Raw genomic sequence first — 18,219 nt, 5'->3', positions numbered from 1 at the left:
AGACATTTAGTTGCAGCCAATGGGACATTTTTATGTAGTTCACAGTCTTGCTGGCCTGTCCTGGGGTACGTATGTCTTCCATGGCTGCCAAGTACCCATCTACGCAGCATCCAGCACCGCAAGTATTGGGGAGTGAAGTAGAAATAAAGTTTGTACTGTGAACCAGAAGTGAGTCTGTGCAAAATTATTCTAATCGTGCAATGTGTAAAGTGGTAAGCAGAGGACTCAGTTCTGCCCAACTCCTGGACAGACTGAACATTATCTGCCCTGATGAAGGCATTCTGTGAGCAGGATATACAATTTAATTCACCCTATGCGTTTTCCCTTTTGTGTGGGGACTGCATTTGTTAAGGTCCTTGCATTTGTGCAGCGTGCACCTGCCTATAGGGATGCTACCGTGAACACCTCCACGCAAAGCCCCGGGTATTGCCCAGACCGACGTCAGTACAAACAGGTGCCAACTCGATCAGACACACTGGAGGAAGTCGGAGTCTCAGTCTGTTCTTCCCGTGAGACAGTTCTGCAAAGTCATGATACGGCATTTAAAGAGAACAGCCAAAAATGTAAGCAAAAGCACTAGAGATGCACTCATTAACCCATAGAAAGGTTATTTTTCTAAATGTTGTGATGTTCGTGGCATTTGTCAGTGTTTTTTACATTTATAACTTAAGCTTCCCCTTATACAAAACTATCATAAAAGTGAGTGTAAAGTGTTATTGTAAAACAATGCTCATGTAGTATACAAAGGTAATTTTTCTAACTTCGGTGTTATAATTTTCCTTCTTTATCTTTCTTTTTAAAGATTTTATTTTTTATTTTTTCTAAGATCTTATGTATTTGTTTTTTAGAGGGGGAAAGAAAGGAGAAAGAGAGGGAGAGAAACATCAATGTGTGGCTGCCCCTTGAACTCCCCCAATTGGGGACGTGGCCTACAACCCAGGCAATGTGCCCTGACTGGGAGTCGAACCAGCGACCTTTCGGTTCTCAGGCTCGCGCTCAATGTACCCAGGGCGAAATTTTATTTATTTTTAGAAAGAGGAAGGGAGGGAGACAGGAGAAAAACACATCAACGCGTGGTGGCTTCTCGCAAGCCCCCTACTGGAGACCTAGTCTGCAACCCAGGCATACGCCCTAACTGGGAATTGAACCTGCAACCCTTGGGTTCGCAGGCTGGTGGTCAATCCACTGAGCCACACCAGCCAGGGTCACTTCTTTATCTAAAAAAAAGAATCCTTCCCTAAATTTTATATGCCCAACGTCTCTGCACCACGTGACCCCAACTCCAGCAAAAGAGAGCTCCAGACTGCACGCAGGGTAACAAAATAGCGGGATGAAGCAGAACCGAAGTTCAGCTCCAGAAAAACTGATGCGTATACATTTCCCTTGCACCCAGTTCGTGAACAGATACCCGCTTCCCCGCGCCCCCTCCTCTACTCGAGTCCCCTCTTCTCGCTTTCCCTCCCCCGCGCACAGCGTCCTGTCCCAGCGTCCTGTCCCAGCGTCCCCGCACTCCACCCGCCCGCGCCTCTCCCCGCTCCGCGCCTCTCCCACCTCGCTCCGCGCCCGCTCCGCGCCCCCTAGCGCACACTCCCGGCCCGGACGTCGCTACCCTTACGTCACGCACCGCCCCCGCGTTTCCCTCAGACGAACAGGGCGAGCACTGGCCCAGCGCCGCAGGAAGTGCCCGCCTCTCCGGGGCTCCGACCAATGGGAGGCGGGGGCGGGGCCGTGACTGGCACCGGAAGCGGCGGAGCGACGAGGCGACGTCGCGTCTCCGGGTCTCGAGCAGCTGCCGCGGAACCTCCCGACGGACCGCGGGACCCGCCCGCCCCGCCATGGCCGAGAGCGACTGGGATACGGTGACGGTTCTGCGCAAGAAAGGCCCCACGGCCGCGCAGGCCAAGTCCAAGCAGGTGCGGGCGCCGCGCCGGCCTCCGGACCCCGGAGCGGCCGGGCGGACCGGGCGGGACCGACGCGGGGCCCGACCCGGAGCCGACCCGGAGCCGGGGGCCGCCGTCAGGAAACCCGGGAGGGAAGGGGCGGGGAGCGGGGCAAGAGAGACGGTCAGCCTGGGACAGCCCGGGGCGGACGTGGGGCGTCCGGGGCGAAGACGGGCAGAAGGCCGGACGGAGGACGGTCCGGCGACAGCGGGTGGGTGGGGGATGGGACGGCATCCTGGGGCTGGGACCGGGCGAGGCGGTGCGGGGACCGGGACCTGGCCGCGGGGGTGGGAGCAGGAGGGTCAGGGGTTTTCGGACCGATGGTGCTTGGGGTCGGCATCGCGGCGAGGTCCCGCGCCCTTAGATTTCTGGCTGCGGACACGGACGGCGAGGGCGAGGCGGAGGGAGGACCGGGCAGGATCGCGGGGCGGGGGAGGCCCTTGGGGCGGGAACAGGGGTCCTGGCGCACGGATACGGGGCAGGGGCAGGGGCAGGGGCGGGGTGGAAGCCCCCGAAGAGAGTCTCTTCGGTCCGAGGCCGCCTGTGTCACCCACGGGGGCGCGCCGCAGTCCGCAGGGGCGCTCTGCGTCCAGGCCGAGGTAGCCTCCCGGTCTTGCCAGGGGAGATGAGCCCCGAGGGGTGCTTGGGGGCGGACGGTTCCCAGCGCGGCTAACCTGTCCGGGGCTGTCTCTGAATCCGATGGAAACGGGGAGGGTGGTTCAGCTCCCACCCCGGCTCTTTGGTGACCTCGGGAGCCTTAGACACGCAGGGCCGGGTCTGGGCTAGGAGTGGCTGCGGTCCAGTGACCAGCCCTCGCCGACCTGTGCTGGGTTGCTGCATGGTCAAAACCGCGTTTGCTTTTTTCCCCGAAGGGACCTCAGCAGCCACAGGCCAGGAATCGCATGGACAGGTCTGGGAAGTGTCTGTGAACAGTTCACGCTCAGGAGTGCCCGAGTCACTTCCTCGAGTGTTAGAGGCACCAGGAAACCCACCGCTAGTTGTGAACTGCAGATCGGGGGTGCCACTCTCCGTGGCGTGGGGAGCTGGGTGGTGCAGGCTCCTGGGGCTGCGCCCTCTCGGTTGTGGGAGCCCGGAGCCCCGAGGGCGGCCAGAGCAGGTGGATGGGCGTGTGCAGGAGAGTCGGTCTGTGTCAGGTGTGGGCTCCCGAGAAGGTCCCGTTAGCACGTCGCTCTCACGGCTGGGGAGGGAGCGGTTCCCGGTTCCCACAGCAGCAGCAGCTTATTGAGAGTTGCCTGGGGGCTCTGCCCCCGTGTCAGTCCTTCCAAGGGCCGGGGCCTCGCCCACACCTGGGGCTGCCCGACCCACAGCAGCCTGGGCGGCCGAGCTGGTCTTCACCAAAGCGCTTCCTGATTTCCAGGCCATCCTTGCGGCCCAGAGACGGGGAGAAGATGTGGAGACGTCCAAGAAGTGTAGGTGCCCGTGCTCCCGGCCTCGGCGGGGGCGTGGGGGCGGGTCGTCTGTGCAGACTGCCCCGGGCGGCTGGGCGGCTGGGAATGTCTGGCATCTCCTCCGAGCAGCTGTGGCCGGCAGGGCCCAGGAGGGCTCGTTCTCCCCGCCCCCACAGCCAGGAGGAAGCTCTGGGCTCCGTGCTCAGACACCTGTGAGGTTCTCATGACGTGTGGGTGGCCTGGCTTCCCGGTCACCTGGGCGCAGGCACCTCGCCGGTCCTGCCTGGTGCGTGTCCGGAAAGGGCCGCAAACCCGCTCCGCTCTCGCCTCCCGCCGCCCAGGGGCTGCCGGCCAGAACAAGCAGCACTCGATCACCAAGAACACGGCCAAGCTGGACCGGGAGACGGAGGAGCTGCACCACGACCGGGTGCCCCTGGAGGTGGGCAAGGTGATCCAGCAGGGCCGGCAGAGCAAGGGGCTGACGCAGAAGGACCTGGCGACCGTGAGTGTGGCCGCCCCTCCTCCCGGGCTGCGGGCGGGCCGGGGCGCGGGGGGCCCGCCCTGCGGGCTCCGTCTGCCTGGTGACTCGGGGGTTCGGTTTGCCCTCGCCCTGGCCCCCAGAGGCCTCGGGGAAGCCACCTGAGACACGGTGAGACTTGCTCTCACGTGCGACCCCGGAGTGTCCGAGAGCTTCTGCACGGAGGCCCTGGGCCCTTCACTGCCGCAGATGGTGGTGTCCCTGGGGCCGGCCACGCGCGTCCGAGTTCTGCACCGTTTCCTCACCGAAGTGACGTGTGCGGACTGCGTCCTTTTAGAAAATCAACGAGAAGCCACAGGTCATTGCAGACTACGAGAGTGGACGAGCCATCCCTAATAACCAGGTTCTGGGCAAAATAGAGAGAGCCATCGGTGAGTCCCCTTCTGCCCCCGCTGGGGGACTGGGTGTGAGGGTGTGGGGGCCTTCCCATCGGGGGGACTGGCGAGGACGGGGCGCAGGGAGTCCCGGGCTCCGAGGAAATTCCCAGGAGTGGGCTGTGTGGCTCTCTTCCCCTTTCACGTTCCACCACCGCCTTACCCCCACCCGGGGCAGGCGTCCTCTGTGGCTGGTTCCTGTCCCCACACGCCCCGCCCTCTGGGGTGTCCGCTGGAGCCCCGGGGTATGCATTCTGGGCCTCCGCTCAGCCGGCGTGGGGAGCCCAGCCAGGATCGGGGCCACTCCTCCCCCGCTCCCCCTTCCCCTCTCCGCCCCTCGGGGACTGTGGGTGCGGATGCCGTGGGGCGCTGCGTCCTGCGGGGCCGCAGGCCAGTGGGTGTGACGGCCCTTTCAGGCCTCAAGCTGCGGGGGAAGGACGTGGGGAAGCCCATCGAGAAGGGGCCCCGGGCGAAATGAAGACAAAGCCTCGAAATCGGCGCGTCCCGGCTGGCCTCCCCGGCCGGTTCCCCTCGACCCCGGCGCCAGCACGGGTCTCCTCGCGTGGCTGAGCGGAACCCGGTGTCAGCCCCGCCCCGGGACCCTCCACCCGACCCTGCTGTCAAACAAACCTTGCAACGTGTGTGCTTCTCCCGTTTCTCCCCCTACTCCCCGACCTCGGACCGCGGGGCAGCACGCCACTGTCCCCTCCCAGGGCAATGGCCTGGGTGTGGGCGTGGCTCCTGGGGGCGCTGGCGGGGAGCCCCTCACGTGGGCGGGTGCAGGGTGGCGGGGTGGCCCGGTCGGGTCCCGGAGGGGAAGACCCTGCCTCCAGTCTGGCTACTAGAGACGCTAATAAACGTTCGCTTCCCTTCCCTCTGGTGTGAGTCATCGCATCTGGTCCCCCCTGCCGTCCCACCCTTGGGTGCACCCTTAGCACCCTCTCCCTTTGGCCTGCTCTGGGCCGGGAGTGGTTTCCATGGCAAACACTGGGGGAGGGGTGGTGCCTGAGAAGCCCTGAGTGCCCCCACCCGCCAGGACAGTTCGTGGTGGTTGGCTGGCCTCTGGGCACGGTGCCCCGCACCCCCCTCCCTGGCCCTGAGTCCGCAGGCACGGCCTTCCCCCGAGAGCACAGTGGGCCCCGGAGTTGAGGTGGAGCCAGCGGGCTGGGAGGTCCTGGCCATCCCCCTCCCGGGTGGCCCCGGTGGTATCCGCAGCCCCCACAGGAGAGCAGCACTGGTGCCCTCCGGGGTCCGGAACACTGGCTGCATCTTACTGCACGGGACGGTGTGTGCGCCGACCCCAGCATGCCCTGGGGGGCCCTCAGCTCTGCTCTCCAGGGACGTGCTTGGGCGCGTCCCCCCCCCCCAGGGCACGAGTGAGCTCTGCTTTCAGATGCGGCGTCTGGGGGACTGGGGGGGGTACCCTGACCGTAGGATGGTGGGCCCAGGGACCCTTCCAGAGCAGGACGCACAGATGGGCTGGCGGGAGTGGATTGTCGGGGTGAGGGCAGTGCCGGGGTGGGGGTGGCGGGCTGAGGGCGTCCGCCCGCCCCGGGGAAGGCCGGCGTCCCTCCCGTCCGAGGCCCACAGGACTCGAGAAGCTCGCCCGAGGAGCCAGGGTCTCCTCTGGGTCTACGGGTCGTCGGTGACCGGCGCTGGCGGGGTGACGCGGCCCTGGGAGGAGGAGAGGAGCCTGCTGGCTGCTGCTCAGGCGCGAGGGTCCCTGCCCCACCGCTCCCTGTGCGCCAGGGACGAGCCCAGTGCAGGGCAGGGCAGCTCCCCGCCCCCGCCCACGCCTGTGGGGCCCCCACCGCACTGAAGAGGATGTTGGCAAAGCCCGGGGCTGTGGCCGCTGTCCCGTCCTGGGAGGGGCAGCCCCCCTTCTTCCAAGGAAGAGGAGGGCACCGCCTACCGCGGCTGGCACCACCCCAGCCACCGCCGTGTCCCCTGCGGGCCGCAGGGCAGTAAACCCCGGGACTCGAGCCCTCCCTGTGAGTCCCACCCCTGAGGCCAAGGTCGACGCCAGGGAGCCCCAGTCCCTGCTTCCCCCCGTGGGCTCCTGGGGGTCACTGCTGTAGACGGGCGCTGTGCCGGCACAGGCTGCAGGCCGAGGCTGGGGGCCTGGCCGGCAGGTGTCGAGGCTCCGGGCTGGCCACCAGGGGGCGGTGATGTGGCAGCGGCCCGCAAGCACTCCAGGAAGAGGCTGGCCACGCCCCGGGGGCAGAGCGTGCAGTTGAGGGGCCGGGGGAGGGGCCGGCGGGCATGGGGGTAGGGGTGGCACAGGGCCCGGCCTTGGCTGCGGTCTCGTCATGGCCAGGCGGGGCCCAGCCCTCCGAGGAGCCCCACGGGCCCAGCTGCGTCTCGAAGTCGGTGGACACAGGGCGGCCTGGGGCGGGAGGCAGGCTCAGGCCCCCGAGCGAGCAGGGCCTCCTCCCCGGCCCCGGCCTCCGGGGTGCGGAGGGCCTCGGGCTCCGTCTCTGCACGCAACCCGCCCACCCCCGGGAGGGCCACGCCGGGGTGCGGCGCCCCCCCCCACTCCCGGGCTCTCTGGATGAGGACCCTGGCTCACTGTACGTGGGCGCGTCCTCATCCGAACTGTCCCCGCAGTCATCCTCGCCGTCACACAGCTGGTGGGGCTCCACGCAGGCCTTGTTCCGGCAGTGGTGATGCCCCTGGGGGCAGCGGGTCTGGGGCGCTGTGTGGGGGAGGGGTCACCCTGGCCCCAGACCTGGGGAGAGGGCGGCTGGGGGCGGGGCTGGAGACCTCCTGGACGGGGAGTGAGCAGGTGAGGGCTCCGTCCCCCACTGCACCCAGCTGGGGGCCCACAGTGGGTATCTTACAGGGCAGCCCACAGCCCTGGAAGGCCACGTCGTCCAAAGCCACGCCCCCCCCGCCATCCAGAGCACCCTCCAGCTCACCTGGAAGTCATCCCAGATACGGCCGAGGGCCACCCCCAGCTCCTGCCAGCCTGGACCCAGGGCCCTGAGCTCTGCCACAGGGCCAGCGTCTCAGTGCAGTGGGTCAGCTCCAGCCTCAGCTCACGGGCAGGGCTGCCTCGCGGAGCACGGGAGCGCAGCGCAGCCACAGACGCCCCTTTCCCACGACGGGCGCCCGCAGCCATGTACCAGCCTGGACGGGCAGCGAGGGCAGGGAATGGGGCCGGAGGCAGAGCTGGGAGGGGCGGCACGGGAACCGGAGAAGGGGGGCGGCCGAGCCTCACCCAGGTCGGTGCCCAGCGTGCGGTCCGAGCGTGGCCTGGGGCCCCCCAGTGTGGCCCCCGCCCAGTCCCGCAGCCAGCCGTAGCCGGGGGTGCTGATGTCTCGCCAGCCACAGGCGTCTCGCTCGAAGTCGCAGGTGAAGGGGGCGCCCCAGGCGTGCGAGGCCCCACTGTGACCTGGGACAGCGGACAGTGAGGGGAGCTGCCCCTGGGCCCGCCCCCCCCCCCCCCACCGCGCTGGCTCACCGCACTGGGTCTCGTCGGAGCAGTCCCTGCGGTCACACACGAAGTTGCACACGGTGTGGCCAGGGGCCCTGCAGCAGCTGGGGGACCAGGCCCAGCCCGGAGGCCCTGCTGCCAGCAGGAAGAGAGCCAGGTGGTCTCTGGCAGGGGGTCTCCCCGCTTCCTGATATGCCTGGGCGGTCCCAGGCCTCCGGCCCCCCAGGCCCGGGAGCCCAGGCGGCTGGCATCCCGCTCTGGGTTGCAGAGTGGGGTCGGGAAGGCCCAGGGCGGCTGGGCCTGTGGCTGGGGCGCCCTGTGCAGGCCGGGCAGAGTGTGTCTGCCCCAGAGCGGCCCACTGTCCGTCAGCCTGGAGGGGTGTGGGTGTGCCTGGGACCAGTGGCCCCCCATGTAGGACACCCCCCGTCGGGGGGAGCAGGAACCCTGCAGGTGGGTGCCCCCAAGGGGATTTACCAGCGGGCAACCCAGACCCCCAGTCTCCATCCAGTCCAGGAGCAGGGCCCTGCCTCCCCGGCCCTCTCACCTCGGGCCTGGGCGGGCGGGAGCCTGGCCCTTCCCTGGCAGGCAGCCCCCAAAGCAGGTCCCCCGGGCCCGGCGCCCAGGCCCCCAGCCAGCTCTGCTTCAGGTGCCGGAGCCGGACCCGACGACTCACCCAGGAGCAGGAGCAGGACCAGGGCGGGCAGCATCTGGCTGGGCAGAGGCACGGCCCAGCACGGCCACAGAAGCGAGGCTAGGGGCTGCGGGAGCCCCGGGCAGCCTGGTGGGGACTTCGGCCAGTTCCAGCCCTCCCCTGGACACGCCGACTCTGCTCTAGCCGGAGAGGGGCCCCCGGCCCCTTTTGTGCCTGCGGCCCTCTGCCGGCCCCACCCTGGATGCCGAGGGTGAACATCCAGTTGTACAAGTGTCCAGGGAGGCACTATGGCCCAGGTCAGCTCCCACCGGTGCAGCACCTCCAGCCCTGCCCTGCAGGCCCTGCTGGAGGCAGCTCCAGGCAGCACCGGCTGCGGCCGCTTCTCCCAGGGCTCGGTCCCCACCATGGACAGAGCCCAGGCTGCCAGCAGGAGCCCGGCACGGGCAAACCCGTGGAGGGGGGCTAGCAGCCAGGGACCTCGGCCACCTCCATCTCTGTCAGTCTGCGGTTCCTGTCCACTTGCTCACTCAACAACCACTTCTTCACGGACAGTTGTCTTGAGCATCACGGCTGGGTGCCCAGGGGCCCTGGTTCTCACGGCACAGACCACAGACCCCCCACCCCCTGCCGCCGCGCAGGGTTGAGAGCCAGGCTCTCCCAGCCATTGACACTGTGACCTGGGAGCCTGGCCCCTCCCTGGCGTTCCTCCTCATCGGTAACTGTGGTGGCAGTGGCAGCTGTGCCCCCCTGTGCCCGGTGGCCCCCCACAGCCCTGCACTGGGGTGAGGGGAAGGGCTCCTGGGACAGGGGCCCCCGGCTTCACGTCAGAAGGAGGCTCTGCCTGATCTCCTGGGCCTGGGAGCTGGTCACGGAAGCCAGGGGTCACAGGCCACTCTTGGTGTGCGACCTCAGCTGGCAGAGCACATGGGCACACTGGAATAAGCCTCCAGGGTGGTGGTCACTGGCCCCCTCCCTGCATTGCACCCTGGGATGGGCATCCCCCCAGGCACCAAGGAACCAGGTGCCCACTCCTTGCGCAAGAGTGAGGAGGGCCTCCTCCCAGATGTCCTTGGATAGAGCAGCCACGAGGAGAGGCAATCAGGCCATAAATGGGGACGGCAGCCCTTATCAGACCTCAAAGGGCTGACTGTGCACTGTCGCTCCCTGGGGCCCCTGGAGGTGGAGCTGGATGAGGAGCAGCCCGGAGGGGACCCGCTGCCCCCAGGGCTGCCTCTGGCTCTCTGCCACCCACCTGCTCTACTCAGGGGTCTGGAGGGATGACCCAGGAGCAGAGAAGCCAAGACACACAGCACCTGGGGACCAGCTGGGATGACAATACTTTATTCAGTTCCAGTGGGCAGGGTAAACCTGGGCCCTGGGCCAGGCCGGTGTCTGTCCCTGAGGCCTGTGCAGGGTGGCAGGGCTTGGGGACAGGGAGGGTGTGGCCCCACCCCTCTGCAGGGGGCTTCGAGGGCAGAGTCCTGGACGGGCAGCTGGCGTCAGCAGGCCTCAGGGGCCCTCAGTAGCCGTCATCAGCCCACGTGACCTGGTAGTCAGGGTACTTGGCCTTGATTTTCTCAGTGGAGACGGAGTGCTGGGCGCGACCAAACCCCTGAAGAGAAATGGCGTCTCTTACAGCCTGTGTGCTGGCGCTGGGTGGCCAGGTGGCTGTGACACTCGGGAGCCAGATCGGGGCACGGGCTCCCGGGCAGGGCCAAGTGCCAGCACCTCCAACCACCCCAGGTGGCCACCCAGGTGAACAGACCTCGAAGCAGGGCCTTTAGCCCAAGGCGCGCTATTCCAGGTGCTGACAGCCCGTGTTTCCACTGGCAGCTCGGTAAAGGAAGAGGGCGGGGCCTCTGAGTTTTGCCCCGATACTGACGACTCAAAGGGCGGGGGGCAGTGACAGCCCAATCAGGCTCTTGGGGCAGGGGCAGGACTCAGCCCGCTGTCGCCGAGGGGGCAGGCAGTGGTCTCCCTCCCACCCTGTGCACGTGGGAAACGGGGAGGCTGCGGGCCGGGAGCGACTTCTGCAGCTGAGACAGCAGCGAGAGCAGTGGGGCGGCTTGGAGGGCCGGCCGGGGCTGCGGCCTCACCATGGAGTAGCCGTACACGTGGATCTTCTTGTCCTGGCTCTGGTGGGAGATGCGCCCGCCTCCCAGGCACTCGCAGTCATAGCCCTTCTTCTGCAACTCGCCAGCTACCTTGTCGTAGATGTCGGCTGGGACCGGGAAGAGAGCGCAGCACTCAGCTCTGGCCGCCCTTGGCCAGGGGTCCGAAGCCCCAGCTCTGAACAGCTGAAACCCCAGGAAAGGAGACCCTCCAAGCTGGGGAGGGGAAGAGACGGCACGCCTGAGCGGGGGCGCGGGACCAGAAGAGAAGGGTCGGGCCACCGTAGCCTCTGGGCCCCCAGCACCCCAGATCCCGCGCGAGAGCCCCTCCCACGACGCCCCTCAGCCCCGCCCACAGACGCAGCGGCCCCGCCCCCGCCCCTCAGCTCCGCCCTCACCGTGGTACTCGGCCCACTTGTAGCCGCGCACGATGTCCTTGCTCTCGCCGGCCGGGGCCTCGGAGGGCGCTGCCGCGCGGACTCGAATCAGCACGTACTTGAAGACGCCGTCCGGGTCGATGTCCACATCGGGAATCTGGGCGAGGTCCGCCGCTGCCGCCATGTTCCCCGGAGCGCGCCAACCCCTGCGGCCCTCGGTCCTGCCCCCACGCCAGCCGGGGCTGCGTCAGCAGTGCGAGAGGCGGGCCCTGGGAGCCCGCGGCCAATCCTGTGGCGGCATGCAGCCCCGGCCCTCAGCCTCAGCCAATCGTGCCGCCAACCCGCAGCACGGACTGGCCAATCGCAGTACAGCTCCTTTCAGCCTTTTGGACCTCGAGACTCCCACTTAAAGGAGAACGTGAAGTCAGGAGTGGGTAGTGGTTAAAACCAGGCCCCTTTGGAGGTGATTAGGCGACCCGTGAGGCCGGAGGGACGCGCGCCGGCTCTGGCAACCTCCCCGCCCCCCGCCCTGTCCGTAGGCCGCCCTCCCCCGTCCCACCCAGCCCCCGTACAACGAGGCAGCGATGGTTACATTCGAGTTGTTTTACTTAGTTCGAAAAGCGCTCGCCCTGTGGACACAATATGCTCCAGGGTCCTTCCAGACTGTGCGGCCGGAAGACCGGCCGCTGGCGGAGGCCTGGGGGCGGGTAGTGCGGCGGCCAGATTTGGGAAGGCGAGAAGGCGAATAGGACAAGCGGGTCGCGTGGCCGGTGCAAAGGCGCAGAGCCGAGGCGGACGCGCAGGCATGTGGGGGCGGGAATCATGGGGGCTTTCGGTCGGGGGAGAGAGCCCGGAACGGAGGCGTTCAAAATTTAATTCAATTGATGCCCCTTCTCGGCCCCAATAGGGGGCTGGGAGCTCCAGAAGGGCCCTTGTGGGTGCCCGGCCTCATCCTCTCTCCCGGCCCCTCGGTCTCCGTGGAGCCCGGGCCTGGGCCAGGATGAACAGGGGAGGTCGGGCTAAGGGCCACTCGAACTTGCGCTCCCGCGGCCCGGAGCCGGGAACCTAGCTTCACGTTTCCAGCTGGCAACACAAGGAACTAACGCACAGATCGAGCGCGCGGGCGTTGGGGGGCGTTCGTGCAACGACGTCCCCGCCCCTCGGTCTGCCCTGACCAATTAGCTTGAGCCTTCACTCGCTCCCACCCACGCTTCTCCCAGCCTAATTCCCACCAGGGAAACCCGTCCTCTGGTCTCCCTACGCCAGCGCATAGGCGCCCCTCTTGAAGTCTCCCCCCACTCCGGCCCCCGGCTCCATCGCCCTCGGTTTCCGGGCCCCCCTGTGAGGTTAGATCCTGCACTGTTGCTGTGAACCTGGCCCTGGCACTCCCTTTGGGCCATTCTGTCGGGTGTGGGCAGGCAGCCCGACTAACGCCCAGCCAGATCTCCGCTATGGGCCAGCGCCTGGCCAGCGCCCCACGCTGCACTGATCCTCCTCCCCTATGGCTGAATGTCTTGCACCTTGACCGAAGACTTCCGAGTCCCCCTCCACTGCCGCTCGCCCCTGCCCCTCCTGCAGGGCCCAGGAAAGCCTATGGTGAGGGGAGGCTGGCGGGGACCCCCGAAAAACGTGCGGGCTCGGGGGCCGGCTTGTGCCCCCGCTCCAGCCGAGACTAGGGCCGGTGGAAATGCACCGCGACCCACCAGGGCAGGGCGTGCTCCGGACGCAGGCACACCGAGACCGACCAGGGTGTCCTCCAGAGAGGAAAGGCCTTTGGACTGGACGCAACCCAGACCACAGGGGGTGGGCGGGGGGTGTGTTAAGTGGGACGGGACTAGGCTTTGGTGAACTCGAGCTCCTGGACCAGGGGAACCGGGCTCGGGAGGTTCCAAGGAGGCCCTGCGATGGACAGGGGACGAACGGACGGACCGGATCTGCGCGGTAGGGTCTGCAATAGTGACCCCTCCGCTGACGGCAGGGCCGGGGGGTCCTCAGGCCCACCCCGCCTCCCAGCGGGGAGCACCAAGTGGCCAAGGACCGGCCTCTGGGGAGGCCCGGGCGAGAGCTGGGGCAGGGGGAACGTGGCTGGGCTGGTGGCAGGGGAGTCGCAGTCGGGTAGGAGGGCATGGCAGCGCCTGTAGAAAACACAGTGGAGTGGGGTCTGGGCGGAGCTCCGGGCCAGGAGGGCGGGGACTGGGAGAGTTTGAGACCAGGCTTAGGCGAGGCAGGGGCGGGGTCTACATGGACGAAGCAGGTCCTGAGTGGGCTGGGCGGGGCTCAGGGCGTCCCTGGGTGGGCGGGGCCTGAACAACGTGGGCGGGGCTAGAGGGCGGCCCTGGGTGAACTGGGCCCGGCCCTAGGTGGACCCGGTGGGGACCTGGTGCGACCCCGCGCCTCACATGATGTCATCGAGCAGGTTGGCGCTGGCCACCCAGTCCAACGCTCGAGGCTCGGAGGCGGCCATGATCATGCACATGAAGGGGCGGCCAGTGCGCCGGTCCGTGGGGTAGATGGTGGTGGGTGTGAAGCGCCGGTTGGCCTCGACGAACTCACAGAGCTGCTCATAGACGTGCGGGAACTCGTGGCGCAGGAAGACACCGCGCAGCCTCAGCTCACGCTGGATGTGGATGAAAGCCACCTCGCGCGCGCGCCGGCCTGCCTCGCCTTCCTGGTCCAGGCCCGCTGTGCCGGGTGGCGGCGTCAGGATCAGGGTCTCCATATCGGGCTCGCGACCCCGCACAGGGGGGGGCCGCGCGGGGCTGCCGGCCGCCAGCGCCACTTTGGCGAACTTGCGCACCGTGGGCCCGGGGCTGCGCGGCGCGGGCCGGGTGGGAGCGCCGGGAGGCGTGACGCCGGGGCCTACGGCCACGGACACGCTGAGCAGGAAGCACTCGGCCGGCTCGTAGAGACGCCCTGCAGCGGCCAATTCACGCGCGTAGCTGCCCAGGGGTGCGGCGTGCGTGGCCAGCTCGCGCAAGGACAGGTAGGTAGGTGACAGCAGCAGCCCTTCGAGCCCGAAACGCAGGAAGTTTTCCGCGGAGCCAGGACTCGGGAAACCCAGGAAGAGCACGCCGCGGCCGCGCGACAAGAAGCCGACCCGTGCGATGCGTGAGAAGGCGCGGTGCACCGGACCGCTGTCGCGGCAGAACTGTAGGACGTGGCGGCACACGCTGCCCACGCGGCCGTACACGCAGCGCGCCTTGTGCGCGTCCCAGTCCTCCCGGCGGCACAGGCGCGAGCAGTAGTAGGTGTAGCAGCTGTGGCAGGACTTGAAGTAGAGGCAGGCGTTGAACATGGTCTCCGTGCGCCGGCAGCGCGCGTTGGAGCAAGTCATCAGGTCGTCTTCATCCGCGCTGGGGTCCGGGGACGCGTCCGCCGTCTGCCCTGCGCCCGCAGGCTCTTCCGCGCTGCCGGCGGACGCCGGTGGTGAGCGCGGCGCCAGCGCGGGGGCCTCGGGGCCCGCGGGCCGCGAGTCTAGCAGGCGGCGAAGCTGGCGGCCCAGGCCGTCGGCCACAGGCTCGGGTCCTTGACCGGCCGTCGGCCGGGAGTCGATCACCAGGTCCGTGATGAGCTCATCCAGCTGCTCGAGGCTGCGCTGGCGGCCGGGAGTGGGGCCGTCTCGGGCAGCGGGCGCGGCAGGCCGCGGGCGGCCCCGGGGGAGCGGCCAGCCCCCCGCGGCCGGGCCCTCAGAGGCACGCAGATCGTTGTCGGTGATGGTGATCTCGGGCGTGACATACCAGTTGCGGCCCAGGCCCTCTCCCGGCCGGCCCTTCTCGGACAGTGAAGTCTCGGACAGCGACAGCGCCGCGTAGCGTCTGGGCGAGGTGGACAGGTTCACGACGACTGGCGGGCGCCGGCCTTCGGGGTACGTGCCCGGTGGTTCCCGTGCCTCCACTCTTCCCAGCAGGTTTTCATAGCTGCGGCCGCGGCCCAGGGGGTCCTCGCGGCGTGGCGCAGGCGCCAGGATGTTGTCCCAGGAACGTGAGTAGTGGCGACTGTCCGTGGCCAGCCGGGGCGGGCTGGTGCCGGTGCCACCATGCCATGAAGCGAGCAACGGGCCAGGGTCTGGGGGAGGTGCCACCTGCAAAGTCCCGTAAGGCCTCAGGCCCCAGTCGCCCCAGGCCAGGCTGCTACGGGGGTGTGGGTAAGTCCTCGCCAGGGCGTCTCGGTCTCGGTACCGCCCGAAGTCCTCCGTGTAAAAGGGTCGGATGTTGGGGTGGGCCTGGGGCTCCTCCGGGGAATAGTGGGGCCCCCAGGGTGGGCCATAGGCTCGGGGGCCCTCTCCGTAGTAGGAGCGGGAGGGTGGTTGATGGACCGGAAAAGTGCGCATGTCCCCTGCATAGTAGCCTCCCCCACGCCGTGGACTGGGTCCCCGGGGCTCCTCGGGCTGCAAGGGCCTGGGGAAATAGTTGTCAAAGGCAGGAACGGGGCTGGCTGTAAAGCCGCCCGGGTGACCCTCGGCCTCCTCCGTGTAGAAGAATTGGGTGGGGCCTGGTGGGGTGGTGAAGGGTAGAGTTCGGCGCTCCACGTAGTCCCGGGGCCCCGGTAGGGGCCCGTCGCAGTACAGCGCCCGGGTGTCGGTGCAGTACGAGTCACTAGGGGTGGGGGTGCGCGACAGCCCCACATGGCGAGGCCCGGGCACCGTCAGACCGTGAATTTGGGGAGCCACGCGGACCCAGGGCGTGGTCTCAATGGGCCCGCAGGGCCGCGAGCCCCGGGCGGCGTGCTGCAGCACCGCCTCGTCAGGCTTGATGTCCAGGCGGCAGCGGACGTGGGGGGCGGGCCCGGAAGGCGGCTCGGGCGGTGCGCAGCGGCCGGCGGTGGCGCACAGGGGAGCGATGCGGCCTGGCCCGCCGCGCTGTGGCTGCAGCTTGATGGGGTGCAGCTCATTGGCTAGCGCGCGCAGCGCGGGGTATGCGGGCTCCCGGCGCGGGGATTCCTCCGCCCGCGCCGCCCTTTGGACCTCCCGGCCTCGGCGCGGCAGCACTGGAGGCGAGGCGGGAGCTAAGCCTGGGGGCGCGCGGGGCGCACTCTTGGAGCGGGCGCGGCGCCGGGGTTCGCTGTCGCGGGACCGGGCGCGCGGCGCAGGGTGCTCCGGGGGCGGTGGCTCAGGGAATGTCTCCATGGCTGCCCCGTCCAGCGCCTCCAGGAAGTCGAAGCTGCGGCAGTGGCGCTTGTTGAAAGGCGCGGGAGCAGCAGGCCGGGCCATGGAGCGCTCACATGGCGGGCGCGGGCGCCTGGACTTGGGCCCCGGGGTCGCCACCTTGATGTCCTGATACACGGTCGACACCAACAAGTCTGGCGGGTCCGTGCGGGTCATCTTAAAAGAGGGCCCCAGGCTGGCGGCTGCAGCTCACTCGGCCTTGTAGGGCTTTCGCCCTGGAAGGAGACACGTGTCACTGTGGCCTCTCCGAAGCCCAGACCCAGGCCCGACTCCCCCCCGGGGCTGGCCCCACTTACCTGGGGCGCAGTGGGTGGAGCAGCCCTGGCTTGGGGCCTTGGCTGAGGCCACAGGCACTTGCTCCATGCCGGCGTCGGAAGCCCCTGCAGGAGGAACCCAGCTGTCCAGCCACTCGGGTCCCCCACCCCATCTTTGTTGGCCACCTTCTGCTGGGACGGGACTGGGACGGGCTGGCTAGAAAGGCGATGCCCGTGGAGGCAGGCTTGGTCAGACCCCCTCTCCTGGTCCAGGACTGAGTGGGAAGAGGAGGGGTGTGGGCCCAGGGCTGCCCCCTGGTGCCCGTGGCTGGAATGACCGTGAACTCATTTGCGGGCTTCAGTACAGACCTCTTCATGGCAGCCGGCTCCATCACCCATCGGTGACAAACGCGCGCCCGAGCACCCAGTGCAGAGCGCGCCCTCCACGGGCGCTGGCCTCAGCTGTGTCTGCACAGTCACCGACGCTCACACCCCACCTGCTGACGGGGCTGCGCGTGGAGCCCCTCCCCCCGCACAGCAGGGCCGCTGCACTGGGGACAGCCAGATGCTCCAAGCCCCAGTTCCGAGGTCCCCGTGGGCCCGGAGGGGGCTCCATCAGGTCCAGGTACGGCCCTTAAGCTGACACCGGCCCGTTCCACCCTTGATGCTTGGTATGTCCCCGGCCAGAAGGATGTCCCCAAAGAGCATATCTGGACCCTAAAGCCGCCCCCCCTTCCTTTGCAGAAACCTCTGGCTCCAGCTATTTGGGGTGGCTGAAACCCACCGAGCTCACTGGGGTTTGGTGACGAGGCTGGGAGAGTGGCCCCCAGCTTTGCAGCCTGTGTGCTGCGTGCACCCTTGGGGCTGCAGGACAGCGTGGGAGCCAGGGCTCCGGGCCGCCCCTCTTCCCCTGAGTAGGGCGTCTGGCCAGGAGGCCGGCTGTCTGTGGGGGAGGCGGGGTGGTGGGTGGGTTGAGCGCCACCCCCTTTCTCAGGAAAGGGCCCCCCACAGCATCTCAGCAAGTTTCCATGGAAACCCAAGGTTCCACGCCCCCGCGGCGCGGCTGGGTTGGGGTCCACCCTTCTGTACTAGGCTCACATTCAGACTTGGGCCACCAGCCCCTCCGTGGCGCCAGGGCCCGACAGGCTGGGGGGGGGGGGCTGGGATGGCGCCGAGAGGACCGAAACCCCTCACATGGCCTGAGGAGTGCGCCCCAGGGTGGGCTGGGGAAAGGGGGTACTAGGTCTCTTCTCCTGTCAGGACCTCTGGTCGTAGACCCTGCATCCCAGGTGTGCAAGGGGCTGTCGGTCGGCCGGGCAGCTCTTCTGGGTCAGGGTCACCAAGGTCCAGCGCTTGCCCCCAACCAAGCCTGCTGTCCACCCCAACTCTGTCCCTGGTTGGTAGGGCCACCCCCCGCCCCCCTTGCTCAAAGCCAGGCCGGAATCGGGCCGTAGGACTGGGTGAGGCTCCGCCCCAGGAGGTGATAGCCTGGCCTTGCCGCTGCTACAGTGAGAACGACACCCACCCCACGGGGCAGGGCTGTCGCCCCGCTTGGGTCCTAGGCCTAATGAGCTTCGGGGCAGGCCCTCCCACGGCAGAGCCTGGCCCCCAGTCCCCAGTCCCCGGGCGCCCTCGCAGGATGGCCGGAGGCGGGACCCCATCCTTGCGGGGGCCCCACCAAAGGCAGCGCATGGGGCAGCAGCTTCCGACCCCTTACCTGATCGCTGCTCCCCCGCCGAACCTGGTGCGGTGCGCAGGCCCAAGCCCGCCCACCGGCCCCCGCGCCCCCACGTCCCCGCCGCATCCGCGCCGCGTCCCCGGCACCGGCAGAAGCTTCGAGGCAGCGGAGCGGAGGCTGTCCGTCCGCTCAGTGCTGCCCCAGGTGGTAGCCGGCGGAGCTGCACTTAAAGGGGCCGCGCCTGGGGCCTGGGACCCACGTGGCCCGCTGGCTCCGCACCAGTGCT

General features: G+C 68.1%; 3 protein-coding genes across 4 annotated transcripts; 1 reads left to right on the top strand and 2 right to left on the bottom strand.

The window, feature by feature from the left end:
- Nucleotides 1-1,734: 1,734 nt before the first annotated feature.
- On the top strand, nucleotides 1,735-5,134 carry EDF1 (endothelial differentiation related factor 1). Its single transcript, XM_045846244.1, has 5 exons — nucleotides 1,735-1,913; nucleotides 3,319-3,370; nucleotides 3,691-3,851; nucleotides 4,165-4,258; nucleotides 4,678-5,134. Exons 1-5 carry the CDS (start codon nucleotides 1,836-1,838, stop codon nucleotides 4,737-4,739), a joined length of 447 nt encoding a protein of 148 aa, XP_045702200.1. The 5' UTR covers nucleotides 1,735-1,835; the 3' UTR covers nucleotides 4,740-5,134.
- Nucleotides 5,135-9,669: 4,535 nt separating this feature from the next.
- Nucleotides 9,670-11,087, bottom strand: PHPT1 (phosphohistidine phosphatase 1). The gene is made up of 3 exons (XM_045846321.1): nucleotides 10,859-11,087; nucleotides 10,446-10,570; nucleotides 9,670-9,961 (listed from the first exon to the last, which is right to left on the bottom strand). Exons 1-3 carry the CDS (start codon nucleotides 11,019-11,021, stop codon nucleotides 9,869-9,871), a joined length of 381 nt encoding a protein of 126 aa, XP_045702277.1. The 5' UTR covers nucleotides 11,022-11,087; the 3' UTR covers nucleotides 9,670-9,868.
- A 1,030-nt stretch (nucleotides 11,088-12,117) lies between these two features.
- AJM1 (apical junction component 1 homolog) lies at nucleotides 12,118-18,019 on the bottom strand. Of its 2 annotated transcripts, XM_045845887.1 has the most exons (3): nucleotides 17,973-18,019; nucleotides 16,298-16,530; nucleotides 12,118-16,216 (listed from the first exon to the last, which is right to left on the bottom strand). In XM_045845887.1, exon 3 carries the CDS (start codon nucleotides 16,155-16,157, stop codon nucleotides 13,233-13,235), a length of 2,925 nt encoding a protein of 974 aa, XP_045701843.1. In that variant the 5' UTR covers nucleotides 16,158-16,216; nucleotides 16,298-16,530; nucleotides 17,973-18,019; the 3' UTR covers nucleotides 12,118-13,232. The 2 variants fall into 2 exon arrangements, with proteins under 2 accessions (XP_045701843.1, XP_045701842.1); XM_045845886.1 differs by lacking the exon at nucleotides 17,973-18,019 and having other exon boundaries at nucleotides 16,298-17,493.
- Between the last annotated feature and the right edge of the window lie 200 nt (nucleotides 18,020-18,219).

Source organism: Phyllostomus hastatus, unplaced genomic scaffold (assembly GCF_019186645.2).
Source record: "Phyllostomus hastatus isolate PE091 unplaced genomic scaffold, TTU_PhHast_1.1 phas_contig_495, whole genome shotgun sequence".
Taxonomy (NCBI): Eukaryota; Metazoa; Chordata; class Mammalia; order Chiroptera; family Phyllostomidae; genus Phyllostomus; species Phyllostomus hastatus.
This window is presented reverse-complemented; position numbering and strand designations above follow the sequence as displayed.

Coding starts and splice junctions, on each gene's coding strand:
- EDF1 (XM_045846244.1), top strand. CDS start 1,836: ATGGCCGAGAGCGACTGGGATACGGTGACGGTTCTGCGCAAGAAAGGC. Junction 3,852..4,164: donor CGCAGAAGGACCTGGCGACC/GTGAGTGTGGCC, acceptor GCGTCCTTTTAG/AAAATCAACGAGAAGCCACA. Junction 4,259..4,677: donor CAAAATAGAGAGAGCCATCG/GTGAGTCCCCTT, acceptor CGGCCCTTTCAG/GCCTCAAGCTGCGGGGGAAG.
- PHPT1 (XM_045846321.1), bottom strand. CDS start 11,021: ATGGCGGCAGCGGCGGACCTCGCCCAGATTCCCGATGTGGACATCGAC. Junction 10,571..10,858: donor CAAGTGGGCCGAGTACCACG/GTGAGGGCGGAG, acceptor TCCCGGTCCCAG/CCGACATCTACGACAAGGTA. Junction 9,962..10,445: donor ACGTGTACGGCTACTCCATG/GTGAGGCCGCAG, acceptor ATTTCTCTTCAG/GGGTTTGGTCGCGCCCAGCA.
- AJM1 (XM_045845887.1), bottom strand. CDS start 16,157: ATGACCCGCACGGACCCGCCAGACTTGTTGGTGTCGACCGTGTATCAG.